Source organism: Anguilla rostrata, chromosome 2, assembly GCF_018555375.3.
Source record: "Anguilla rostrata isolate EN2019 chromosome 2, ASM1855537v3, whole genome shotgun sequence".
Classification (NCBI taxonomy): Eukaryota; Metazoa; Chordata; class Actinopteri; order Anguilliformes; family Anguillidae; genus Anguilla; species Anguilla rostrata.
Window position 1 is genome coordinate 12042559 of NC_057934.1, and position 25444 is coordinate 12068002.

General features: G+C 45.1%; 1 protein-coding gene across 42 annotated transcripts in view; it reads right to left on the reverse strand.

Moving 5' to 3' along the window:
* The window catches only part of ank3b (ankyrin 3b), a 163468-nt gene that overhangs the window by 39227 nt on the left and 98797 nt on the right, over positions 1-25444 (reverse strand). For 31 of the 42 annotated variants that reach the window (XM_064320052.1, XM_064320050.1, XM_064320070.1 and 28 more), the window contains 18 exons: positions 22991-23089; positions 20833-21018; positions 20043-20066; positions 17656-17754; positions 15755-15853; positions 14460-14558; positions 13209-13406; positions 12190-12288; positions 11832-11930; positions 11161-11259; positions 10333-10530; positions 8132-8230; positions 6913-7011; positions 4293-4490; positions 3144-3242; positions 2050-2148; positions 1786-1884; positions 181-276 (listed from right to left, as the gene is read on the reverse strand). In XM_064320052.1, the coding sequence (XP_064176122.1) occupies positions 181-276; positions 1786-1884; positions 2050-2148; positions 3144-3242; positions 4293-4490; positions 6913-7011; positions 8132-8230; positions 10333-10530; positions 11161-11259; positions 11832-11930; positions 12190-12288; positions 13209-13406; positions 14460-14558; positions 15755-15853; positions 17656-17754; positions 20043-20066; positions 20833-21018; positions 22991-23089 (2088 nt within the window). The remainder of the gene's footprint in view (positions 1-180; positions 277-1785; positions 1885-2049; positions 2149-3143; positions 3243-4292; positions 4491-6912; positions 7012-8131; positions 8231-10332; positions 10531-11160; positions 11260-11831; positions 11931-12189; positions 12289-13208; positions 13407-14459; positions 14559-15754; positions 15854-17655; positions 17755-20042; positions 20067-20832; positions 21019-22990; positions 23090-25444) is intronic. The other 11 variants (XM_064320066.1, XM_064320041.1, XM_064320116.1 and 8 more) reach the window with 3 other exon arrangements.

Consider the following 25444-nt stretch of genomic DNA (forward strand, 5'->3'; position numbering starts at 1 on the left):
AAAAGAAATTACATTTAGTGTATTCAAATGAATGTGACATGTGATACTGAATGGGGAGTATGAGATTAGATCCCAGTTTTTTGTATCGTTCAGCTCACAATCCCCTGTGCACTTAAAGTTACATGCACATGTTGCTCATTCAGTATTCAAGCGGGTGAGAGCACAGACAGTGGGTCTTACCACGGTGGTCAGCGTCTCTTCCGTCACCACCTTCAGAGTGTCCACGACGGAGATGTAGCCCAGCCTCCTCGCAATGGACAGGGCTGTGTTTCCATTCTGTGGGCAAAGGCAGCACAGACACAGGCTTACTGCAGCATTACTGCCTTGTATCGAGTTTATATGATCAAGGCCTCAAAAACCGCCCCACAAACCATTAAAAAGAAAGTGATGCTTTTGAAATATTTGGCTATATTGTATCACATGATTTCCATAAAATTCCCCTTATTTCAAATTTGAAACTTTGAAGCAGAAATGGGGTGGTGTGGTAAAATCTCAAAGGCACACCATTCTTAAAATTATTCTTAAAATTATTCAAGTGCCTTTAAATGGCACTCTGTGACATGCCTTCAAATATCCAGATAAACTGAGCATGACAGAGTGTTATTTTATCTCCAAAGCAATTCAATTTGAATAGAGTTGCAGTGGAATAGATGACATATGACTGAAACTTCTGTTACCCTGGAGCAGTTTTCCTGGAACCGAGTGTGAATAAGATAATTGCATTTATTTTGTGAGATAAGCTGTGTTTTGTTACTGTCATAATGGCCTATCAGGTCCTACAGCAAACTAAAATGTGTGTGACAACGTATGCATCTGCGTCTGGAGCAGGATGAGTAAAAAAGCTTATGACAGCAGGTCAGGTAGGGAATAACAGCATGCAGAGTAAAGGTGTGTGACAGTATAACAAGTCAGCATGTATCACAGTGAGTGAAAGAGTGTGTGTCACAGGCCAGGTGTGCAAAAGTGTGTGGAGTGTAGGTGTGTAACAGTGTGTGGAGTAGAGGTAGAGGTGCGAAACATTATGTGGAATAGTGATGTGTAACAGTGTGTGGAGTAGAGGTGCGTAAAATTATGTGGAATAGTGATGTGTAACAGTGTGTGGAGTAGAAGTGTGTAACAGTGTGTGGAGTAGAGGTGTGTAACAGTGTGTGGAGTAGAGGTGTGTAACAGAGTGTAGAGCAGAGGTGTGTAACAGTGTACAGAGTAGAGTTATGTAACAGTGTGTTGAGTAGTGGTTTGTACCAGTGTGTAGTGTAGAGGGGTGTAACAGTGTGTGGAGTAGAGGTGTGTAACAGTGTGTGGAGTAGAGGTGTGTAACAGAGTGTAGAGCAGAGGTGTGTAACAGTGTACAGAGTAGAGTTATGTAACAGTGTGTTGAGTGTGGTTTGTACCAGTGTGTGTGTAGAGGGGTGTAACAGTGTGTGGAGTAGAGGTGTGTAACAGTGTGTGGAGTAGAGTGTGTAACAGAGTGTAGAGCAGAGGTGTGTAACAGTGTACAGAGTAGAGTTATGTAACAGTGTGTTGGTATGGTTTGTACCAGTGTGTAGTGTAGAGGGGTGTAACAGTGTGTGGAGTAGAGGTGTGTAACAGTGTGTGGAGTAGAGGTGTGTAACAGTGTGTAGAGCAGAGGTGTGTAACAGTGTACAGAGTAGAGTTATGTAACAGTGTGTTGAGTAGTGGTTTGTACCAGTGTGTAGTGTAGAGGGGTGTAACAGTGTGTGGGAAAGTCCCTGTTTCTTATCCCTCAGAGAACTCTCCAGGATGCCAGACCGCTGGATCTCTTACCACGGTCAGCTCATTAGGGGAGGCGCCGTGCTGCAGCAGCATGTTAATGATGTGGGTGTGGCCCTGCTGCGCCGCCTGGTGGAGAGGGGTGTACCCGTTCTGCAGAGAGACAGCACAGCGGTCACAACACACTCACACACACACACGTGCATGCCAAAAACACACACAGGCATATACCCATCTACACATGGAGACACGCCCACGCACACACACAAAACGGAAAGTACACACAGAAAACACTTTTCTTTTCTTTCTTTTTTTTACCTTCGTTTTGGCATTGACTTTAGCCTGGTTCTGTAAAAGGAAGTTCACCATCTTCACGTTTCCATAGTGACTGGCCACGTGCAGTGGAGTGTATCCCATCTGTCAGACACAGAAAAAGACACACGGCATGAGCTGTGCCTTCCACACACACACACACACACAAAGACAGTATATATTTTGCATTAATATATACCTTCTTTGAAGCCATATAACTAGAACCCAGTGTATAAAATCAAAAAAGACCGTCTTTTGTTGAACATGTGGCATGTGTGCTGCGTGTCACAGTATCGATCTCATTTCTCTGTGTCAGGCACCGCCTGTGTTCTCTGGCACGGGCACACAGCAGTGGTCCCCTGCTGCACGACCTTGAGCCGCTGCAGGTCTGTTTCTGCGTGAGTAGCCTGCACTGAGGCGTGAGCGGGTGCCTCAGCGTGCGGGCAGTGCCAGGGGGCGCAGCGCAGATGCCCGTCTCCCAGTCTCTGGGGCTTCTGACCCCGAACCTGACCCTGCTGTGGGGGAGCAGGGGAACTCCTGCAAGTACGCTGCTGGGAGGCTCTTTCTCCTCTAGGTCTTGCATTACCCGACACACACAAACTTAGCTTAGCCTCGCTAGCGCCACTCAGCTGGCACTGCACGCCACCCTATCCATTATTCACACACTGCTGATTACACATGTGACTTCCTGTTTCATACCGTACACCAACTGGCACGCACTCACAAATGCAAGAGCACGCACAAACACACACTCATGCACACACACACACACACACACACTATATAGCTTATACACAGTATTTCTATCAAGCTAGATCAAACATGCCGAAGGCCATAATGTCTGTATAGACTTCTTTGAAACAGGGACAGAATACCAACACCAACATTTAGATACACCGGTTCCTTTCCAAAATAACTGCCCCCGCTTTCCTTCGACAACACAATGAACAAGTCACTGAATATGCGAATAAAGTTCTCGACCGTTTCTAATTCTTCGACGTTCACAAAAGAGGCCTGTGCGGTAGGAAGAATTCTAAAGCAGAGGAACAGGGTTCCTGGGCTTTGTCGGGGGACCCGTGAGAAAGCGGCGCGACCTTTACCTTTGTGTCCGGGTCAACAGTCGCCCCCTGGTTGACCAGAACCTCCGCCACGTTCACTTTGTCCTCCTGAGCGGCTAAGTGAAGGGGAGTCAGGCCGCTCTGAAAGAGAGGCGCGCAGTCAGACACTGTCCCTCAGCGGGGTGAAGCCTCTCTGACTCCTCTCTCTCTCTGATCCATGTGATTTATCCTTTTTTAATCTCAGTTCTTTTCGGTTTTTTACTCTTGTTTAGTTCAATTCCAGGGTTTTGAGTGTTTTGAGTGGAAAATTCATTCTGCCACCACATCATAAACAACACAATTTAGGGCTGCATAAAAATCTGCAAGGACAGGGCAATGAAAATGTAAATCCACACGTGGAAAATTATTCAGGATTATTTTAAATCCAGTGGATAAATGACAGCGTGGAACATGGGTAGAGAGAATACTGAGCACACATAACAAACAAGTCTACATAAGCTGTTGCTGAGATGCTTACACAATTTTAATTTAACTTGGTGGCATCTTCTTTAAATTCAGTGAATGCAACTGCCGCTAAGGTTGTTTTTACAATATTATTCGCCAAATAAAAAATGTCATCATATTACACGCAATTTGTTACAACAAGCAGATGTCTGGCAGTGGCTGGGTCCAGCTGGACGAACAACGTCTAATGTAGGACTGGAAAATAGCTCTCCAGACCTTTTTAAACTCCAAACATGAATCATACAACTTTCATTCACTAATTTAGGCTAAACCATCACTAACTGGGTGGCGGTTTGGGGATGACAAATTGGTTTGGAACCAGAAATTTTCAAGGCTTGGTTTCCATGTGGGGCTGTTGCAGTACAGTGAGTGAGCTATTCAACCTGAATAGCTTGAAATGGAAATTGTGAAAAAATATTGTCTTTGTAAGTTGGACAAGGGCGTCTACAAAGCAAGCAAAGCAATTACCCTTGTAGCTACAGAAGGAGAGTCAACAACACTTTTACTTTTAAGACTGAAGATGCAATGGGGCTCGTTGACTTTGAAAGTACGAGGAATCATTTTCTACTTTTCCCTCATCGGCTAAAAAGTGTTTCCCTCTGAATAATGCTGACTGTGAAGAGCTGTGTCACAAGCTGACTGTAAATGATGCTGTAAATGAAAAAATAAAGACTGAGGAGCCCTCACCTTGTTGCCCAGGTTGACGTTAGCGTTCCTAGCCAGGAGCAGAGACACCATGTCCACGTTGCCCTCCTGGGCGGCCAGGTGCACGGGGCTGATGCCCTGCCTGGTGATGGCGTTGGTGTCGGCGCCGTACTCCAGGAGGGTGGTGGCGATGTCCATCTGGTTCTTCTTGGCAGCGATGTGCAGGGGAGTGTAGCCGTTCTGGAAGCATGCCCGGCAGAAGACATTGGATCAACACTGGCCCTGACCGGAGCCTTCCGCACTGTTTGAGATAATTGCTTTACAAACAGATCCGCAGAGCTTCTGTGTGCAGAACATCTCGTGACAGTCATGTCTGTGATTGTGTCAAAAGCATACCAAGGGTGGAGTTAACACCACAACAAACTCAAGGGAAGAAGGGCTACATCAAGCACTTGTAAAACAGTATTGTAAGGACTTCAAACTACAGTTCACTCAGGGGTTAACTTTGAAAATGAAAACATACAGGCTACTGCATATCTAAAGAAGATAAATATTATTTTCAAATTTAAATTGCATATATTAGATATATATATATATTAGATATATATATAATAATTACATCACTTGATCTTTTTTCACTGGGCAGGCCAACATAAAACCGATAGCTATGGAAAATTACACAGTAAAGCTTTGCCACAAAGTTATACTGCATATAAGGGGAAGGCAATAAACAAGCAAAGAACAGCAAAACCTCATTCTGACATTTTCCAGTCTGTTTCCCTGGAGACCTTCAGAGAGACTACAATGAAGTTGAAGTTGAACTGGTAATAAAACCAGGAAGCTGAGAAGAACAGGATAATAACACGGAGACAGAGATTGATATGGAGACACTAGTGCAGCACTTAAGACTCTCATCTAAGCAAGCACCATGACATAGATTGTAGAAACCAAAGAGTATATGAGTAGAGAAAGAGAAAAGAAAAGCTGAAATACATATGAAGCAATTTACTACAAATGCATCCCTTAATTTAAAACTCTTATGAAGTGGGCAAAAAGGAAAGAAGTCCACCCTAACATTTGTTTTTTGGTTTAGATATACTTGTAAAATACGTACTTGGTTTTACATTTTGTGCAATAAACTGATTCCAGTGTTAAAGTATGTTTTACAACTCAGATCAGTGCACACTAACTCTCAGACACCAAATGTCTCTCTCCCTCCCACTCTCTCCACTTCAAAGTAAAAACCTCTTGTTAATACTTGGAGAAAAGGAGGGAAAATGTTGCATTTTCTGTTCCCTGTTGTTTCAATGCAGCCTTGTCTATTCAGACATTTTAATGCTTTTTCAGTGAGGGCAGAATCCAGAGGACACACAGCTGTGGAATACATTTACCCCGCAGCGTGATTCAAGCTCAGTCCCTCCAACCACCAAAGCCACAGCTCTCAGATTTATTACATTTCCAAAACAGCAACAACTGTACTGTTCTTACACTGGAGACATACGAATGCAAATTGCTAAGATACCCCCCCCCCCCTAAAAAAAGAGTTAGGTTTGGAAGACTGAAAATGGACCAATTTACTAATGTCAGTTGACGGTGGGGCCAGCCAACATTGATGTCACAGGCTGGAAACCAGCCTGTCCAACCGCACGTCACCTACCCGGTCCACACTGGCACAGTAATTGCTTGTCACGGGGGAACAAAGGCAGTAACTAGGTCACCATGTTTGCTTGGGGATCACACTGAGCCTCCAGGCACCAGAAATGGCAGGAGGAGAAAACTGGCTGAATTTTGCCTTCCCTCATCATTCAAAGAAAACCCACCAAAGCTTGCAGTTAGCCAGAGCTGAGCTCCTAAACATCAGCTACATCGTGTGCGCACATGATCAAAGGTTCTTTCTGGAAATATATATATATACATATATGAATTTGAAATGAAATCAAGCTTCATCCCCCCATTTCATAATTTTCTCTAATGGCCCTGTGCAAAGTCAGTCAATTTGAGTCAAGTCAAGTCCACAGTAAGGCAGAGTGCTTCAAGTTCTTCATTTCATTTTAATTGAACTCCCACAAATTTATGTGAGCTTCATTTGCAGGCCATGCCTCGGGACCCGGCTCCACGGGGAGTGACTCCAAGTTGTCACAAACTCTGTTCGTCAATCCCAGTCTCTCCATTCCTCACGGCAAACTGGCCTCCCCCCCCCTAACCCTAACCCCCCCCCCACCATCTAACCCTCCACCCTAATGCCACGGATCTAACAGTTAATTACCCAATTAAACTCAATTATCCACTTACTCAAAAGAGAGATGTCCAAGGAAAATCTATGTGAAAAACACCAAACACAAAAAGCACACAGACTACAAAGCAGAACCTGTAATTGCCTAGCAATGTCTAGATTTTTTTTTTGTTCACTGTTCTTTCCACTAGAAATGAAGACCAATTATTTTCAATGACCCTCAAGGGAAGAGCATGTCTTGTTTTAGAGACAGTGTCAAAACAACCAAAGATAAATCAACCAAAGAGGGAAAAAGGGCCTGCGGCAGTGCGGCAGTGCTGAGCTGTGTTCCTAGACAGTGTGACTGTGTCACAATGGCGGACAGGAATAGGAGGTAAAAGAGAATAAGAAAGAGAGAGAGAGAGGTCCCTTCCGGTGTCAGGCCCGTACCTTGGCAGCAGCGTGGGGGGAGGCTCCCTGGTCCAGCAGGAGAAGTGCCACTTTCTGGTTATCGTAGTGCGCAGCGACATGCAGTGGAGTTAGTCCACTCTATAAACACATGCAAAGAGCTCATAAGTAGGGACAGCGAAGAACAGGAATATGGGTAATCCAGGAAGCTGCTCAAAACCAGAGGCATGAGCTACACACAAGGAAAGGGTTAAACCCTGTCGCCTTCAGCTGTCCAAATGTGAATTTTATGAATTTACTGCACATTTTCACGACCATAGAAGGGTTAACAAATCTACGTGTGCTTTAACACACCATGGACACTAGAGCAACCAGGTGTCACATTCCAGTTATTGGTCAGTAAAAAAAAAGAACAGCTTGTGAAAGCTTATGACAGACCTTAGCATCTGATGTTCAAACTTTTACAGGGGCAAGTGAGGAATTTTGCATGGACTAGTCAGATATGTTTCAGTATGTGCACTGTTCCTTTAAGAGGAAAACACTGTATATTTGGACCAAGACTCCACCCACAGGGGGAGAGGCAGGGGGGACCTCTTTTACAAGAACACCATTTTTGCAGGTTTGTGAAACCAATCACTGGCATATTCTACAGCTCTTTTGTATCCCATTATTTAGTGCATCACAAAGAGGTGCGAAGTGATATTAAGCAGTGTGCAGCTACACGATACGTTTTGGGAGGAAATTGTAGATTATCTGTCTGAAAATCTAGACCAACAATGTGGTTTCTTAATGGCAACGTCCAGCTCAGTTCTGACAAGGATAATGGATGACGACAATATTTTCATTTAGAATGACATCAGACTGAAACTAATTTTTATTTTCAGAATTTATTTTCAGCCTCTTGCTCGTGTTTCTAGCTCTCATTTAGAACCTCTGAGACTAAAGTCATATCCTTCCATTACTGTGCAAGGGGAGAGCTGCAGAGAGAAAAGCAAGGGCTGCATTAGACAGCACTGAAAAAATTACCCCCATACATCACGATCACTGGCCATCCATCCACATTAATAAAAGACTTGAAAACATGTAGCATCAAATACATGTAAAGATCATGTAGAAATCCTTTGCATTATATGTAATTATCTGTAATGCAATTTAGAATGTGAGCAAAATATTTGAATGCTAGCTTAGCCGCAGCATTTTGTTAGCACAGTACAGTTGTGAAGAGCTACTCTGTCCTTGTTTTCTCTTCAGCGTTGCCCACCTTTCCAGCTGCATCTGGGGGAGCGCTCTTCTGAAGCAGGAGATTGGCCACTTCAATCTTCCCGTACTTTGCTGCCACGTGTAAAGGAGTGAACCCTTTCTGTAAGGACAGACCCAAGACAACCCCCGTGAGAGCCCACCGACCAAAACGGAACAACAGAAGCATTCAAAATAGACTACTAACGAGATACATGTACAGCCTTATTTTACAATACACAGCCTCTATGGTGAAAGTAATGCCGCAGTAATGTAACACAGCAACCCCAGCCAAAAACAATCAGATAAATGAACAGTGCCGGACTCAATAGCATTCGCTCCTATTGTGCATAGCTGCCCCACGGCCTGTTTTGATTTGTATAGCGACCGTAAATTATCACCTCTTAATAAAGAGAGGGCGTGTTAGGAAGCCTAACAAAGCAGAGATCTGTTGAGGGAAATCTGACTCCTCCCAGGATATTTTAAGCGCTGGAGACCGAAAGCATTAAAACATTTCCTGTGTGTTTTCACCCTAGACAGGAACCATTTATGATAGCTCTGCCTTATTAAGAGATTTTGGCAGAACACATAAACCTGGACAATATCATAATGCAGCATGCACAAAGATTTGACAGTAGTTCATGTTCTCCGCTACTTTAGTCTTTCTGGTCTACAAATAGATACCGAGGTCAACCAATCATTGGCTTTGACCTTGGCATGCATGGGCCTCCTCATCATGGGAAGAGGCCTGAAGTATGAGGTCATGTTTACACATGGAACACATTACAGATCAATCCGCCTCTCGCAGCTGATTCCCACTCGGCCTGGTTAATGTAATGCCGGGGGCGGGGGGGGGGGACGCAAGCCTTCGCGGCGGGAAGATGAGAGGAGGAGGGGTCACAGCGGCGCTAAGACTGCAGGGCTCGGTCCTTCCCCTCTCCTGGGCAATAACGCGCGGCGGGGGCGCATCTATTGTCTCCCCCGCAGAGTGACGTCATCCACGCGCACAGCTTTCTGGGGTGTGCTCTTTTAATCAGCTCCTTCTGTGTGTGTGTGTGTGTGTGTGTGTGTGTCTATATGTGTTTGGGTATGGGTGCCAGTACACGCTGCTGGATCTAGCTGCCATTAATCTGCTCCTCAGACAAGGGTCACCTTTCGAGGAGAATACAACTGCAGTACTTCTGCCAGACTGCAGCTCAGATCAGTGCACACTAACACTGAGATGCCAAATGTCTCTCTCTCCCACTCTCTCTCTCTCTATCTCTCTCTCCTTTTCTCATCTATGTAAGACATACATACAGACGTATAGATACACACGCATACACAGACGCACATATAGATACATACAGAAGCACACACAATCCAGACTGTTACACATACACTACACTATGTCAGCATCCATTCCACACATGCTTCACACTGCTAACATGTCTAATTTAGTGTGCCTACCTCACTTCATAGACACACATACCCACAAACACACACACACACACACACACAAACACAGTCACACACTTGTACACACACAACCAAATAGGCAGACAGACACAGACTGTTCCAGAAACCCTCCCACAGCTGGTTCACGCTGCTAACATACCTGCCTTTGTCCTGTGACCTCTACCACCACCCATTTCATTCACGCACAAGACTAATAAATAACATCTCTTTTAAATTCTTCAGCTTCACGAGTCACCACACTGTGGCTATCATTTGATTGATAGATTAGTTTTTCCCTTCTTTACACATAAATCAATGATCCTTCTATCCAAAAATATCAAAAATCAGTTCCTGCCAATCATTTGCTGTTTTAAGCTGGCCTTGAAAGACATAAAGTGGGCTGAGAACAGTACCTTCCCAGAAGACTAAGAATGAACTGATTTGGAACAGGAACAACAGATGTCAGCAGGGTGTCTGACCTGAAGCAGTCTCACACTATTGCTGTTAAAAAATGGCTACACTGCATTTTATACTGGAATTAAGTTTATGAATAATTATCTTGAGGACCTGCGGCTTCCAAAGCGATGTTCTCTTTGTAAGGCTTACGATAATTTAATTAACGCCTGAAATTTCTTTTATGGAGGAGGATCTCTCTCTCTCTCAATCCCCCTCGCATCCCACAGCTAGCCGTGCCCCATCTCCACAGGGCCTCCCGGGGGAGAGGGGAGGGCTCGCATCCACACCTCCGGTTTCGGAGGGAAGGAGGTGGCACGCGCGTGCGTCACTGACCTTGGTGGTGACGGAGAGGGAGGCACCGTGGTCCAGCAGCACAGACGCCACGTCCTCGTGGCCCTCGCGGGCCGCCAGGTGCAGCGCGGTGTAGCCCGAGGTGGTGGAGGCGTCGGGCGACGCCCCGTGCTGCAGCAGCTGCTGGACGATGTCCGGCTTGCCCAGTCGGCTGGCGATGTGCAGCGGCGTCTGGTCGTCCTGCGGTCCGGGCGTTCGCACGTGCGGGCGAGGTGAGGCGGGAGCAGACAGGGCGAAAGGATCCGTCAGCACCCTTACAGTTCGCCGCTCTACGTGTTTCTCAGACACTCGTGTTTACATTAGTGATACTGCACCTCCGAAACTTTGCTGTGTAGTAATGGAAATCTCCACAAACTCTATAAACACTCCCGTATTCAATGGAACACTTTTAAAACTTAACTTTTTCCTGAGACTAACTGCAGTGGATATGTTAGCAAAGTTAGCATACATTTGCACAAAATGTGGAACTTAATTTGTACATTACAAACAACTAAGGCACTCCTGCATAAATAAATGTACATGTGATACAGAATACAGTATTTTGAAGAAACCTTTCATTCAGTACACTGACTATTTGATCAGAACACAAACTAAGTACAGTATGCTTCTACAGTTATAAAAAAATGCAGTCGAAATACAACTTTTCATTCAGTACACTGACTATCCATCAGAACACAAACAAAGTACAGTATGCTTCTATAATTATAATGAAGTGCAGACGAAATACTGTAGTAAATGTAATGGAACATGTTCATAAAGTTGATAAAGTTACAGAGCAGATAAATCTCAGTTCATTAAGCAGAGCCGTACCTTAGCCTTGGCCTCCACCCTGGCCCCGTTCTGCACCAGGTACTTCACCACATCAGCTTGCCCTGCCCTGGCCGCCATGTGGAGCGCCGTCTCTCCCCTCTGGAACACAGAAAAGAGGGGTTCTGGAAAGGTACAAGCGGGCTACAACACAGAGCCTTTGTTCCCGCGGGCCATTCATCAAGTCCGGCCCCTCTCCCCATACTGTCTGCCCGCTTTGTTATGACTGCTGGAACGGGAGGCAGAGCCCTGGCCTCACTACAACAAAGCTGAAGTCACGTTACTACGGCAACGACAGCAGAGCCGTTAAGTCCCACCAGCGACCAAACGCTTCGGAGAGCGCATGATTACAGTGTTACTGTAGAGCGGGTTTGGGAATCCTCTCTAATTACTGTTGTGGGCTCAGCCCGTGCCGTGGTGCGACAAAACAAAAAAAATGTGCGATCCTGTCATTACCAAAAAAGTGTAGACTGTACCGAACGGGGACAGTAAAACGAAATGTTCAAACAGGATGGTTGGTACAAGTCTAGTTTGAGACAGCAGGGATTAGCCCTGGGGGGTAATGCTGTCACACTCCATCCAGTTTCTTGCTTTGACATTATGAAATGTCTTCCATAGAGTTGCCTGTGCCTTTGAAGCAGGCACCAAAAAATAAATAAAAAAATACAACTCACCACGTTGGTTGTGTTTGGCGAAGCTCCGTGGCTCATCAATTGAGTCACGATGTTTTCGTGTCCCATAAACGCGGCCACGTGAATCGGCGTCAGCCCCGACTGTCACAGAACCAGAAACAGACGCTTGTGACGCGCGGGAAGCACCACCACACAGCCAAAACACCAATTCATCGCACACCTCACACTGTCCGTCCATCGTGACCTTAAATCACAGCGTCACCACAAAAAAAATAAACACATTAAACGTGCGTCACACTTTCCGGGAAGTTTAGCGGGAAGTCTGGCACAGGTTTAGCGGTCCTGGAGACGCGGCGAGAGACGCTAAAGGAAGCTCTGGGATTGGAACCCGGAGCCCTACCTCGGTCACAGCCTGGATCGACGCTCCATGCTTCAGCAGCAGCTCCATCACTCTGATGCGGTTCTTCTTGCAAGCAATGTGAAGCGGCGTGAATCCATTCTAAAAATAAATTTAAAAAAACACACACGCACTACGCTTCAGATATTTCTGGCACGGTCGCACGCGTACTGTGCGAGCGGGCCCCTGGAACGCCGACCGCTCGGTCCGCCAGTGCAGATAACCAAATAAACACGCGTGTGCTTTCTGAGGAGCTACGCAGCCGGTCCCCGCGCCGCTCTACTCTCGAGGCTTTTTGGCGCAGCCCCGTTTCTTCTCCGTTTCCTTTGTTTCTTCCCCATTTTTTTCAGTCTACTTCTCAGACACGCCCATATTGTTCCAATTACTAAAGGCCATGACAGTATACTCCCCGTCCTCTGCCAAGTCTGTCTTTTTTTTATTAACCTTTTAAGCTTCTGCTGAAGTTGAGAGAAGCGCGGAGACAGGGGAGACAGAACTGCGCCTCACTGTTCCATTCACCCCGTGTTTAATACAGACTTTAACATGACTTGTATAAATGGGCTCTGACTTTAGTAAGGGAAAGCTAATCCCAGAAAGAGTGGAGGGGTTACAAACAGATCTGAGAACCTCTCAATGTGGAAGGAGTATCACCTCAGAGAGGATTTAAAAAAAAACCTGTGAGCACAGAAGGTCTTTCATCTGTGATGATAAATGATAAACTTGAGGACTCTAGTTTAGAAGAGTGTACACCCAGCGAGGATAAGAAAAGACTTGAGGATCCCTAAGTGCAGAATAGTTCGCACATCAGCGAGCATAATATAAACTTGAGCAGCCCTTCGTACAGAAATAGTCTAAGCTCAGCTGAAGGCATTTGTGCCCCTCCCTCCACTCCTGCTCACCAGCACTTTGGCGTTGGGGTTGAGGTTGGGGGGAGGTGTTGGTTTAAACTCGCCCGATGCTCACCAGCGCTTTGGTGTTGGGGTTGTAGGGGTGGGGTTGGGGTGATGCCGGTTAAAACTCACCAGTGCTTTGGCGTTGGGGTTGGCCTTCTTGTCCACGATGACCTTGGCCACCTTGTAGTGGCCGCAGTGGGCGGCGACGTGCAGCGCCGTCAGGTAGTCGTTGGTGACGTCGTCCACAGGCACCTCGTGGTGAAGCAGGAGCTGGACGCAGTTCAGGTGATCTCCCTGAGTGGCCATGTGCAGTGGGGACAGCCCGTTCTGTGGAGCACAGACACGAGATTACACTAAATTACATACCATCAGTTCTGCTGAACCTGTCATTAGGATATTTTATAACCAGTAAATGACAAACAAGAACTATTGACTGCTGAGTCCATGAGGTTAAAAAAAGTTCAAATGAAAACTTAAAGCAAATATATAATTATGCAAACATCATCAGGCTTATTTACATGACAACGGTATGTGCATGGTAGAAAATGACAGTAACTGGAATAATGCAAACAATACTGTAGCTATGTGGGTGCAATTGTAGCTAACCTGGTACTCTGGAGCATATCTAAACCATTGAAAGCCAGCATTTAGATGATTTCACAGGGTTAAGGATAGCCGCCTATTAAATTTGAATTTGAGCCACACATCCCTGTGACAGCCAATGATAACTCTCGAGGGTACATTGACCACTGCAAATTCAGTTCTCCCTTCTGTAAAAACGCTGAATTCTATCTTGTCGTGTATCTGAGTAACAGACTAGTTTGAAAGAACGTGAAAGTCTTGTGTCTCTCAGGAGCAGAAAACAAAGTATCAGCATAGCATGACTGCAGGGAGGGCAGGCTGGCGCTGATAACAGTCATTACATCAGCGCTCGCTTTGCCTACGAACACAACGCAAAGTGGCGTGGCCCATTCTCATGGAGAGGTTGGCTTTGTTACAAAAAACATCTCAGACATTGTTACAAAAGTTCTGGCCCCCAGACTGGTTCACTGGGCTGTGTCTTTAGCACTGAATGTGGTCAGACAAAAACCTTGTTGCTATACTATATGAGACAGCTTTTTAATGGAGAATGTTATGACCCTTTACTTTATGAATGAATGAATGAATGAATCTACATTTATATAGCACTTTTCCGAACTCTCAAAGTGCATTACAGTGATGAGTGGGAACTCTCCTCACCCACCACCAATGTGTAGCACCCACCCGGGTGATGTACGGCAGCCATTTTGTGCCAGAACGTTCACCACACATTAGCTAAGATGGAAACTTCAGAGTGCAGATGCCCAACCTTACACTCAACCTTGCAGTGACATAGCGTACCTTCGTTTTGGACAGAATCGGGGCTCCGCGGTCGAGCAGCATCTCCACCACTTGCTCGTGACCGCTCCTCGCACCACAGTGTAAAGGGGTCAGTCCGTCCTGCAGGCCAAAACGCCATCAGCAGCGGGTCAAAGCACAGTCAATAACAGCATTGGGCACATACTATCTGAGGAGAAAAATCAATTGGCTTGAACCCTGTAAAATTCTCATAAATATATACATTCTGTTTAGTCAGAACCATACAAGGGTGCTGTACCTTTAATGTGTCTTCTTATGGCTGACTTTTAAACACTGTTGCCATATAAAATGAAGGCATTTACACACTCAGAAAAGGTTTATTGTGCTCCCTTAAGACATCCAGTTTAATTTGTTATTATAGAAGCCTCGCATTGTTTTCTTTAAGGGTTTGTCAGGATTGAGGATTTATGAAAAAAATAAATCTCATTCACAGTCTCCAGCACGATGCACCCAAGCAGTACTAAACTCGCTTACTCGCTTTCAATATACTCCATGTCATAAAAAATTGCTCAGTGTAACTTAAATCTAATAATCTTTCTCGCTGCATAACGAGCATACAGCAGTTTACTTCCAAGCTGATGAAAGAAATACATCAGAGCAGCAATCTTTCCTGCCCTTTGTTTCTGTATTAGTGCCAGAATCACCATTTTGGAGCCAGAATATGAGCCGCGGAAGACCACGTTCCATACATGGAACTCTGGCGCAGCATTTTCCTAATTGTACCTGAAAACTCGTTGCACAGCTGCACACAATTGTTGAGCGACTCTAATATCGAACACATGCCTCTGAAATAAAATATGTTGCTGTTTACATGAGTAATGCCCACGCGTCCGATCAGATTGCACGGCGTGCATAAATGTGTGTGCGGTTTGTTTGTGAACGTAGTGACTGTTGCCAGGGGAAGTATGTCGCAGTGCGACGAGGGCGGGGGACAGGGGAACATCCAGGGATGACCTGCCCATACACGTCTGAGGGAGCGATGATGTCACTCGCGGTCAAGCACCACGAGGCTTATACGATTTAGACCGTTCTCTTTGCAGACAGGTCTTAAAATGCCCCAAACCAAAACCGTTACTTGTGGCCTTAATCAGTATACTTAAGGAGGTAACGGCTGGCATGCCCGTGCCTGTTTTACATTTGTGAAAAGCGGGCAGGGCTAGCTTTTGTGTGGGAACACATTGCAGGAAATGACGGACCTAGGCTAACGTCCTCTCTGTGGTGAGGGTTTTATTTAGCGCACCCACACGGTGCGTTTCAGAGGCTCAGTGGAGTCTCACCTTGGTTTTGGCATCGATTTTGGCTCCCCGCTCCAGCAGCAGTTTGACCATGTTTCCGTTTCCTCTTTTTGAGGCAACGTGCAAGGGCGTGATGTCATTCTGCGAAAAGTCAAAAGTGCGGCATTAAGACAGGATATGCACATTAAAATGACCTGGTGTGTTTCAGTATTGAGCCTGACCATTTTAATCTGCATACATCCTCAGGTCTATTGACCTAAACAATCACAGCTCTTTTAATATCAAACAAACTGATGATCTAGTATACCCTGAAAAAACCTCAATTAGGACAGTGGGGTATCTGAAGTCACTACATAATATAATATAATGTACACAATGAGACCTGCAAGAGGTTGAATTGCTTCTTCATACAATCAACTGCTTCCCGCATATTCCAGAAGTGTTATGTTCCCAGAAATACAGGACTGTACCTATTCATTACAGTTCCAGCTGTCTCATTCATTCCTGTGCCATTAACAACAAACACTGACACAAGGTAATGCAGATAAACAGCCAAACCCGTAATTATTAGTAAAGGAGCACAGGTTTGTTTGCCTTAGTTTTATGTCAAAACATAATTGCCACTTGAAAGAAGGCCATGATTTGAATATGTCCATACCAAGTAAAAATCTGTTTGTTTGTTTTTTCAGATATTTGACTGAACAACAGCGGGGAAACAGAATTGAGCTGCAGCACCCTCTAGTGACATCTTTTCATTTTCAACTACTATGGTACAGACATTTCTACATCTGCCATGTCTGTTATTCACTTGCCATACATGGTCTTTGTTTTCCCTGGCTCTACAGCCAATGAGACAAACAGCTGCTATGTGATCTCTGTAAAGGTGTATTCTACTGAAGTCACTGACATGACCACAGGACAAGATATTTCAAAGCCCTAAATTATGTCGTATTGTGCAATTATAATTAAGAGTATTACCTGAGCCTTTACACTATGTGTCCACAACAGAACATGGTAGGAAATCTGCCAGATCTACTTCATGAAGAAAAGGAACAATCTTTCATGTAAATGAAGGAACAAGGCATCTAATCTGTAAAATCCCTCCCTCTAACCCCACCCCCCCCAGAGAGCACAAATGCCAGGGGGATTCTCTCTGGCACGGCGTTCCTGTCCAAGAAGGGGCCCGGCCCCTCGGCTCGGATTTCACCGCCTGGCGTAAGGTATACCCCGGCACATTCTTCGGCTGCGCTAGAGCTGCTCGCCAGGGCCAGGGGTGTCCTGACGCACCGCGCGATCCAGGGATGTTCCTCCGAATCGCGGGACTGCGTTCCATCACAATCTGCGCGCTCGCATTTCACACGCGGCGGGGAGAGGCCCCACCCCCCCACCAGAAACAGAAGGACTTGCCAGTCAGCTCCGGCCTGTTTGCGATGCGCGTGTGAGAGCGAGTGTGCGTTTCGTAGGGCGTGTGCGCGCGAGCATGCCTGCTAGTGCCTCTGCCAAGACTCGGCTAGCCACCTAGCCGGTACGCTGACCGCAGCTGTCCTTTTCCACCGTTCCCCACTTCTATGCGGCCAGTGCTTTATTACACCCTCTGTGTGTTTAAGGTCTTCACAGGGGGAGTAAGACCAAGTTTCTCAGATGTCTGACTGAGAGAGCCATTTTCCTTCCAGCTATGTGCACAGTGCTAATGATCCAGAGACAATGAGAGGCCAGCAAAATGGTGCCTTTTCAGCTACTGTACACTAGGAATGAGTGGAAATACAGCATATGCCATGAGATTTTGACAAGGAGGGACCCCCCCCCCCCCCCCATTCAAACTCAGTGGGACAGCAGTCTGAGACAGGCCCCTAGGGGGAGGTTTGTGAGGGCTGGTTTTCGAGGTGGCACAGTACAGGGCGTGTCGTTAGGCCCAGGGTGTGGGCGGGAACAGCCGGCCTTACCCGGGCCTTGAAGTCCACCGCCGCCCCTCGGTTCAGCAGCAGCGTGGCCACGTTGATGTTGCCGTAGTGAGCCGCGATGTGGAGCGGGGTGAAGCCGCTCTGTTTTGGGAGGGGAGGGAGAGACAAAAACAGAACATATTCAGCAGTCTGCCACAGGGGGTGCTGACGAACAGGATACCATGTTACAGAATGTGCAAGGGGTGCAAGCTTCTACTGCTTCCAGAGAGTGTAGCGCAAGCCAGAACCTCCGCCCAGTCACCAGTGAACCATGTTAGTACAGACTCAAGCATCTAATCCTTTAAGCGCAGGGGTCACAAGCACTTCCTGGGGTCAACAGCATGTGGCTTCCATCAGCCAGGGGTGCAGGGTGAGGATTGTTCACATGTGAGAATTACTGAGGTGAAGGGATTCTGCAGTGGCTTTATACTAGCAAATCACAGCTTCTTTGAACCAGGAAGTTCAGTATACTAGCCAATGGCAAAGACGAAATCATGGTACCACAGTTCAGGTTTGCAGAAAAAAAACAACTGTAAACACTGAGCTGTAACCATGATAATGCAACGTAGCAGAGACTCTCAAATAGGACCAATGCACAAAGTGCTTTTACTCTGGGTTCCTTTGAAATTCACAGGCAAAGCATTCCGAATTGACATATATAGGTGGCCATCTTGTTCATCTTACTTTTGGGGAGTAAGAGTCATTTTTTCAGAGCTACAGATCAATGACTGATTTTCAGATTCTGTGGCGTTCTTTGGCACAGTATAACTTTGATATTAATAGAAATAATAGCATTAATTGGAACATGTCGTTTGTGGAGCTTCTTCAGAGTCCCGGAGTAGTGAAAGGATTACTGATGTTAGTTTGTAAAATATAGTTTAGGGATCAACATGGGTTACTTTGTGAATAGTGCATAGAGATCACCAGGACAAGCAAGACAATGACTGCCCCAATGTGAACCTTTCAGGCTACCAGATATTCTACAACTCAATAATCCCTTACAAAGCAGGTGGTCTCTAATTCATTTTAACCCTGCATTATACACAGTGTATTTATATACATATCTGGATCAAGCCAGCTTTGCAAGGAATTATCACTTTTATAAACCACTGGAGCACCGAGCTCATATGGCCATGTCTGCAAATGAAAGAGCAACATAGACTGAATGAAGTAAACAGAGCTTAATCTAACTGACTTAAACAAACAATTGCTACTTTTCAGCTATAAATCTGCAATTGTTAACAACACTTCATGCTCTGTAAAAGGGAATGTTTTAAAATCTAATACTTTGAATTACTATGGGCCACAAATGCAACCCAGTATGTTTCCATTAGAAGGCTCTATTAGGTTTATAATAAGTGTGCAGGCCAATATAAATCATTTCCACGTGATCAACTGTTTGTTTATTTATTTATTTGGTTATTCATTTATTTTATTGTTGCTGTGGTTTAAAAGATACCATGCATTGCAAGGACACAAAGTGTCCCCAAGCCTTCTATGAAAACTTCCACCTACAAAAGCCAGAGCAAGCTTTGTAGACAGGAATATATAAAACAAACGACGTTTGGAGCAGGACTACAGACTGTGCAGTCGTTAGGGGCCCTTGTCTTTCGCTGACACCTGCGAGAGTAAGTGTCATGCACAAGCCTGAGGATCGAGGTCCAGAGGCAGACCAGTGACTAGCAGGCAAGCTCTCTGCAGCTGGGCAGCCAGGTTCCTCCACGCACTGTAGTACCGCCACACCACTGCCCTCTGCTGGCGGGAATAGTGTGGTCACAATCACCGATTCACGGAGAGAATAGTCATACCACCCCCACCCCCGACCAGACATGCAGATCATGCGATGTCAAACCGCGGTGTGACGTCATTTGCCAATTAAGGGATTCATCTTCTTTTCTATTTGGAACGGGAAGCCCAGCCTTCAGCTGCAGATATCTTCAGTTCACAGTCCAGATTCAATCTGACCGTATATGGCCTTCTCCCTCTCCTCTGAGTCATGATTTTAAGGAAGTGTAACCGCTTTTGATTTTTACGTTTTGTTACACAGAAGTAACTTCACCATCCAAATTCCAACTCACGTATTTCAAAGCAGAAGAGCACTGAATAATAAAAAAAACACTTACTTAAAATCAGCACTCATAAGAGATCGAGGACAAAGCATATTGCAGTTAGACTGAACCTGGACCTTTCTCAGAAATACATGCTACATTTCCCCAGTTAAAAGCACAAGTCTTGCAAAAACTAAAAGTAAACAAAGAAATGCATAGAGAGGACAGAGATGAGGTGGCGGCAGCAGCAGCAGCAGCAGCAGCAGTAGCAATAGCAGCAGCACTAGGCTATGGGAGTGTGCAGTGTGCAGAGTATAGTATGCATATATATGTATATAATACCTCTGTCGTTCTATTCACCATCATCTATGGGTGCACAACCACCAGCCAAGAGAAGAGAAAATGGACTGTTAGTGTACACAATGTCACAATGGAAGCTCCAAGCTATAGGATGGTGACATGGTAGGAGGAGTCACGAGAACAAACACAAAAAACAGCACAGCTCAACTGGATGGTGCATTCTTGTCCTGTTTAGGTAACGTTAAGAGGGCTGGTTCATTCAGAGGAACTTGATAGTTTAATGGTTCATCTCTGGGAATATTCAAATCATTTCTACTCCATGTACTGTATGATGTCAACAGGATTACACAAAGAAGCGAGAACCACGGCAGTTGGAAAACTGCATTTGTGTTATCTGAATGTAAACTATGCTGGCATCTAGGGATTGAATTACAGCTCGTTTCATCATTCTTTCAAACACACCCAGCTGTGGATCTATCACACGGCTGTGAGTGTGGAGCAGAGCCATTATAATAAAGATTTAGACTCAAGTACAATTAGGCCTAATGCACTGCATTTTTTTTACAAGTTATCTTTCATCCAGCTTTTGTATAGTTAATGGCCTAATTTACTTTTATTCAATACTAGTATATTAATCGAACATTGTAAAGTAATGCAAAAGAATGAAATATTTATGATTTTCCATGAATTTGGCTGTATCCATCCATCATATTCTACAATCCATCAACCATCCAGCACCATCAAGTTAATAAAACCCAACTAAAAAAAAAACAAATCCCTGTCCATACGGAGGGTGTGTGAAGTGAGGAGTGGGGGAGGGGGAGGGGCACACCTTGGACTCCACGTCTGCGTTGTGGTCGTTCTGCAGGAGCAGCGCGGCCGCCTTGGTGTCGTCCTTGCGGGCGGCGATGTGGAGAGCGGGCAGGCGCACCTTGCCCTTGGTGTCATTCTCCAGAAGCAGGGACACCACCTGGTCGTGCCCCTGCTGCAGAGCCACTGCCAGGGGGGTGAAGCCGTCCTGCCGGGGAGAAGGGTGCCACATGACGCAGTTAGCACACAGTTAACAGCAACAGCTTTTTTAGAACCCACTACACTCTTGGCCACACAGTGCACTGTCTGTGGTGCTGTGCCTTTGCAAAGGTCCACATCCAGTTTAGTGGAAATGCAGTGCTAATCTCTGACTTACACAGTGTATACACAGTATACTTCATTCTGGGCATGGAAGCCAAAGTAAAGGAAAAAGGATAACAAGATAATGTTCAAAACCTGATTTCAAATCGGGAAAAATATGAATGTCCACGTTGAACACAATGAGTTTTTTTTTTAGATTCTGTTGTTTTGTAACAGGCCAAACCTATTTTCCAGAATTCCTCAACATATCAAGTCTGTGTGATGTTTAAAATATTAACTCAAATATCCAATTGTGTTGGTACTGTTAAACTGGGATATTTATATTTGAACTAACGTCTTACACTGTTCCATTCCATGAAATGTTTTGTATATTTGAAAATGAAAACCATACACTAATTACTATTATAACAGCTTCATAATCATTAAGTGGATGTCTTTAGAAAATTCAGAATAAGCTGTGAGTCGGTAAAAGAACACCAAAATTATTTTCATCATGAATTATCACAGTTTGAAGGTAAAAAATAAAGTCAAAGAAATACTACGACATAGTATTTCTAGTCTTTATTAGACTATTAACGCTCGTTTTTCTACATAACAACCAATGACGTCTCTCGTTTAATCTTTTTTTAAATCTTTTTCATTCCACGGGACTGTATTTTTATCAGAAGCCTGCCTATGAAACATTAATTATTAACCAGCAGGAGTCACTTCAAACATGGATATATATTCCCTATCATACATAATTCAGGCTGGCTGAGCTCTGGCTGCACCGTGGTCTCGTATATTCTCAAGGACGGCTCCCGAACAGCCACCGGGCCCGCTGTGTGGACGGTAGGCTCCGGCGCACGTAAAAACCGAGGTTTCCGTTACAGCCCGGCTGCGCTGTTAATCGCGCCAAGCATCGGGTATCAAGAAAGTCAAACTCTGTAATAACGAAGATCCACAAGGTCATTTCACTTTCGAAAGAAGATCGTTTTCCGAGTTCCTGCAGTCTTCGCACGGACTAAGTGTAGAGTTCCAGGGCAGGGCAGTTTCGGGTGTGGCTGCAGGCTAACGTTGGAGAAGAGCTGGGTGTCTAGCGGGTGAATATTCTCTCTAGACGACCGTGAGAAAACACCTCCCGCAGGGCGTTTCACTTCTTCATGTCTAGAATGTTCTGCGTTGCTACATCTCAACATATTGTCATAGGAGAAATTATGTTATAACTATGGACAGGACAGATATTTGGACCCAAGACTAACCCAAAATCGATTTGTTTTGGCCTACCTCTGACCTGCTTCATAATGTAGACACCTACATCAAATCTAAGCATAACTTGTTTTAAATTACAGCTTTGGTTGTGTCCTCCAGTTCAGGATTTTACCTCAGAAGTTACAGTAGCTTGGTGATGGAACAGCTCTCTGTTATTTAGGTTGCTAACCGCTGTTGTGTTTCAAGGCACTTTGATGCAATTTTTACAATATGCAATTCATCACTGGAAAGAATCCAGATCTTAAAAGGCACAGAGGGTCTTTCAATGAGAAAGTGAAATCCAGAGAGAGGGTTATTTGTTTGGATGCACCAAGCATCTATGAGTCATCCTCATATCTGCTTAGCACATCTGACCAAACACTTTGCCTGTGGGAATGGACTTCCAGAAAACTATATATAGATACTGCAGCAAAATGTATTAGTCTATAAAGCTATCAATATTTTTTTCCCTGAGAAACAAAATGAAAGAAAAACTGAGAAAAGAAGGAAAATGCAACAAGCGTGATGTTAACTATAACGCCGTCTTGAGGCTAGCTGACTGAACATAATGTAAAATGGCTGTACTGTACTGTAGCCCAGCAGGGTCAGTAGGAAAGAGAGCCACTTACCTCGGTGGCGATACTCTGGCTGGCGCCGTTGTCCAGGAGAAATCGGACCACCTCCAGGTGGTTCTCCTGGGCGGCCATGTACAGCGGTGTGAAGCCATTCTGCAAAGAGAAAACAAGAAACGTCATTTCACCCCCATTGCGTTTTACGCACTGATTTTGCTGATCCTTTCATCCTTGGCTAAGCGTGTGAGAAAAATGTACAGGGATCCAGTGCTACTGCACTGTTACCCAGTGTGTGAAGAGTAAATGGTGCCAATCCAAGCAGAAAGAAGTATCACATCACTCTGCCTTCTACCCATCACCGCTACAAGAACATCTCCACAACTGTTCCATCCCCTAAATGATTGAGTACTGAAGATTTAGACAGAACTGTGACAATAAATGAATAAATAAAATACATACCCCCACTCGGAAACTTTAAATGCAGTCATGGCAAAATCCTATGGGGTAACCCAGTTTGAATATTTGCCAGGTGACACCTTATTACATTATCAGCATGCTTCCTGGGTGAATGATATAAACAAAATGGGACCGGCACCTATAGTGCAGTGAATGAGTATTGTGAGTATAGCACCTTATCGGACCTGTGTTTTGTAGTCGTTACAATGGCCTTCAGTATGCACTTATTGCACATCGCTTTGGATAAAAGTATCTGCCAAAGAAATGTAATGTAATGTAAAATGTAAATGAACGCATACCTGCTTGCAGGCAGTATGGGCTGTTCAGTGCTGACACTGCAACAGAAGGAATTTAGGGCCCAGGCAGACACAGACTATCCCCACAGGCTGCCTGTGCAGTTATTAGCACCCTGTGCATATTCATGAATGTGTGGAGAAATTAGATCAGGAGCTGGGTGCCTGAGAAGTCAAGGTTCAGGTATTATCGTGCTGGAGTCTTATGAGTGCGATGCATCAGGAAGCCGCATACAATTAGACGCCTTCCAAAAACAAGTTTCTAATTTCAAAAAAGACAATGGGTCTCCTGTGTGGTTCATGTGAAGTTATCCAATGGCTCAGAGTGGAATCTGATCTCGTAGGGGCCAGTGCTGGCTGTGGCTGTAAGCTGAAGAGGGCAACATGTACAGTAGTCAGTCATACTGTTACCCTGGGCAGGGCGGGTTTCGTGCAGTGGGATTTAGCCCGCTCTAATGTACGAGGGCAACTCCTCTGGGGGATCAGATGCCTGCAATCTGCCAGCACCAACTGGGCATGAAGCGCACTGGCATCTAATGCAGGACTGCAGAGGGCAAGCTGCTGGTGCCCCAGAGGAAATGTGTGTTAATATACCCCTCCTACACTGAGCGAGGACCATGGGACATGTATGTTAGTCTGTCTGTTCAATAATGAGAGACCTTAGGACAGGTGTGTTACTGTGTCTGTCCAATAATGAGAGACCATGGGACAGGTGTGTTAGTCTGTCTGTCCAATAATGAGAGACCATGGGACAGGTGTGTTAGTCTGTCTGTCCAATAATGAAAGACCATGGGACAGGTGTGTTAGTCTGTTTGTCCAATAATGAGAGACCATGGGACAGGTGTGTCACTGTGTTTATTCAATACTGAGAGAGGACCGTGGGAGATGTGTGTTAGTCTGTCTGTCCAATACTGAGAGAGGACCATGGGACAGGTGTGTTAGTCCGTCTGTCCAATACTGAGAGAGGATGACGGGACTTGTGTGTTAGTCTACACCTCCCACACTGAGAAAGAACCATGGGATATGTACGTTAGCCAAGAAACGTTGGCATCCTCGTTTATTTTGCTGGCTTCATTGTTTATTTAGCATTTTATGGGATCGTGGAGCTGAATGTATTAAAATCTGTCTTGCTGAGTGTAAAGCTAATTGGTTGAAGTGCAAGATTTCCATTGTTGACGAGGTCTCATTGGTTACAAATGCTATGGGATTCCCTATAATAGAAACACAGTTGCTTTATTTGGAACTGGGAAGCCGAGGATTATGTCACGCTGAAGTTTCCATATACTGTGGTTAAGCTCTTCGATTTTAGGATGTAAACCATGCATGAAATGTGATAGCAATACAGGGAGTTAATGCACTGTGCAGCCCAGGGGTAGGCGGTTAATTGTGCCGTTTCCAGTAAGAGGAGGATGATGTTTACATCTTCTTGAAACTATTCGAGGACGCATTGTAACTGGAAGGCAATCTTGTATATTCACTGTAGGAGGGAGACTGTCATTTCATTTTTTTTTTTGCCTATTCCGATTTGAAGATAATAAGCTTAAATGTGTGGGTTCAGGTTTCTTTTGCAAATTGAATGCATTGTTATTTTCCATGTGTTTTTTTTTTTTGGAGGAGTGGAATTGCTGACAGGGAGCTATTCATCCTGCAAGCATTATGCGTATCTGCTTGGAGTGTGGTTTTATCTCAGAGCCTCTCAGCACATTGCGGTGGTGAAACCTTGTACACAGCAGCCTGCTTGTGTGAAGGTGAAGCAGCCAAG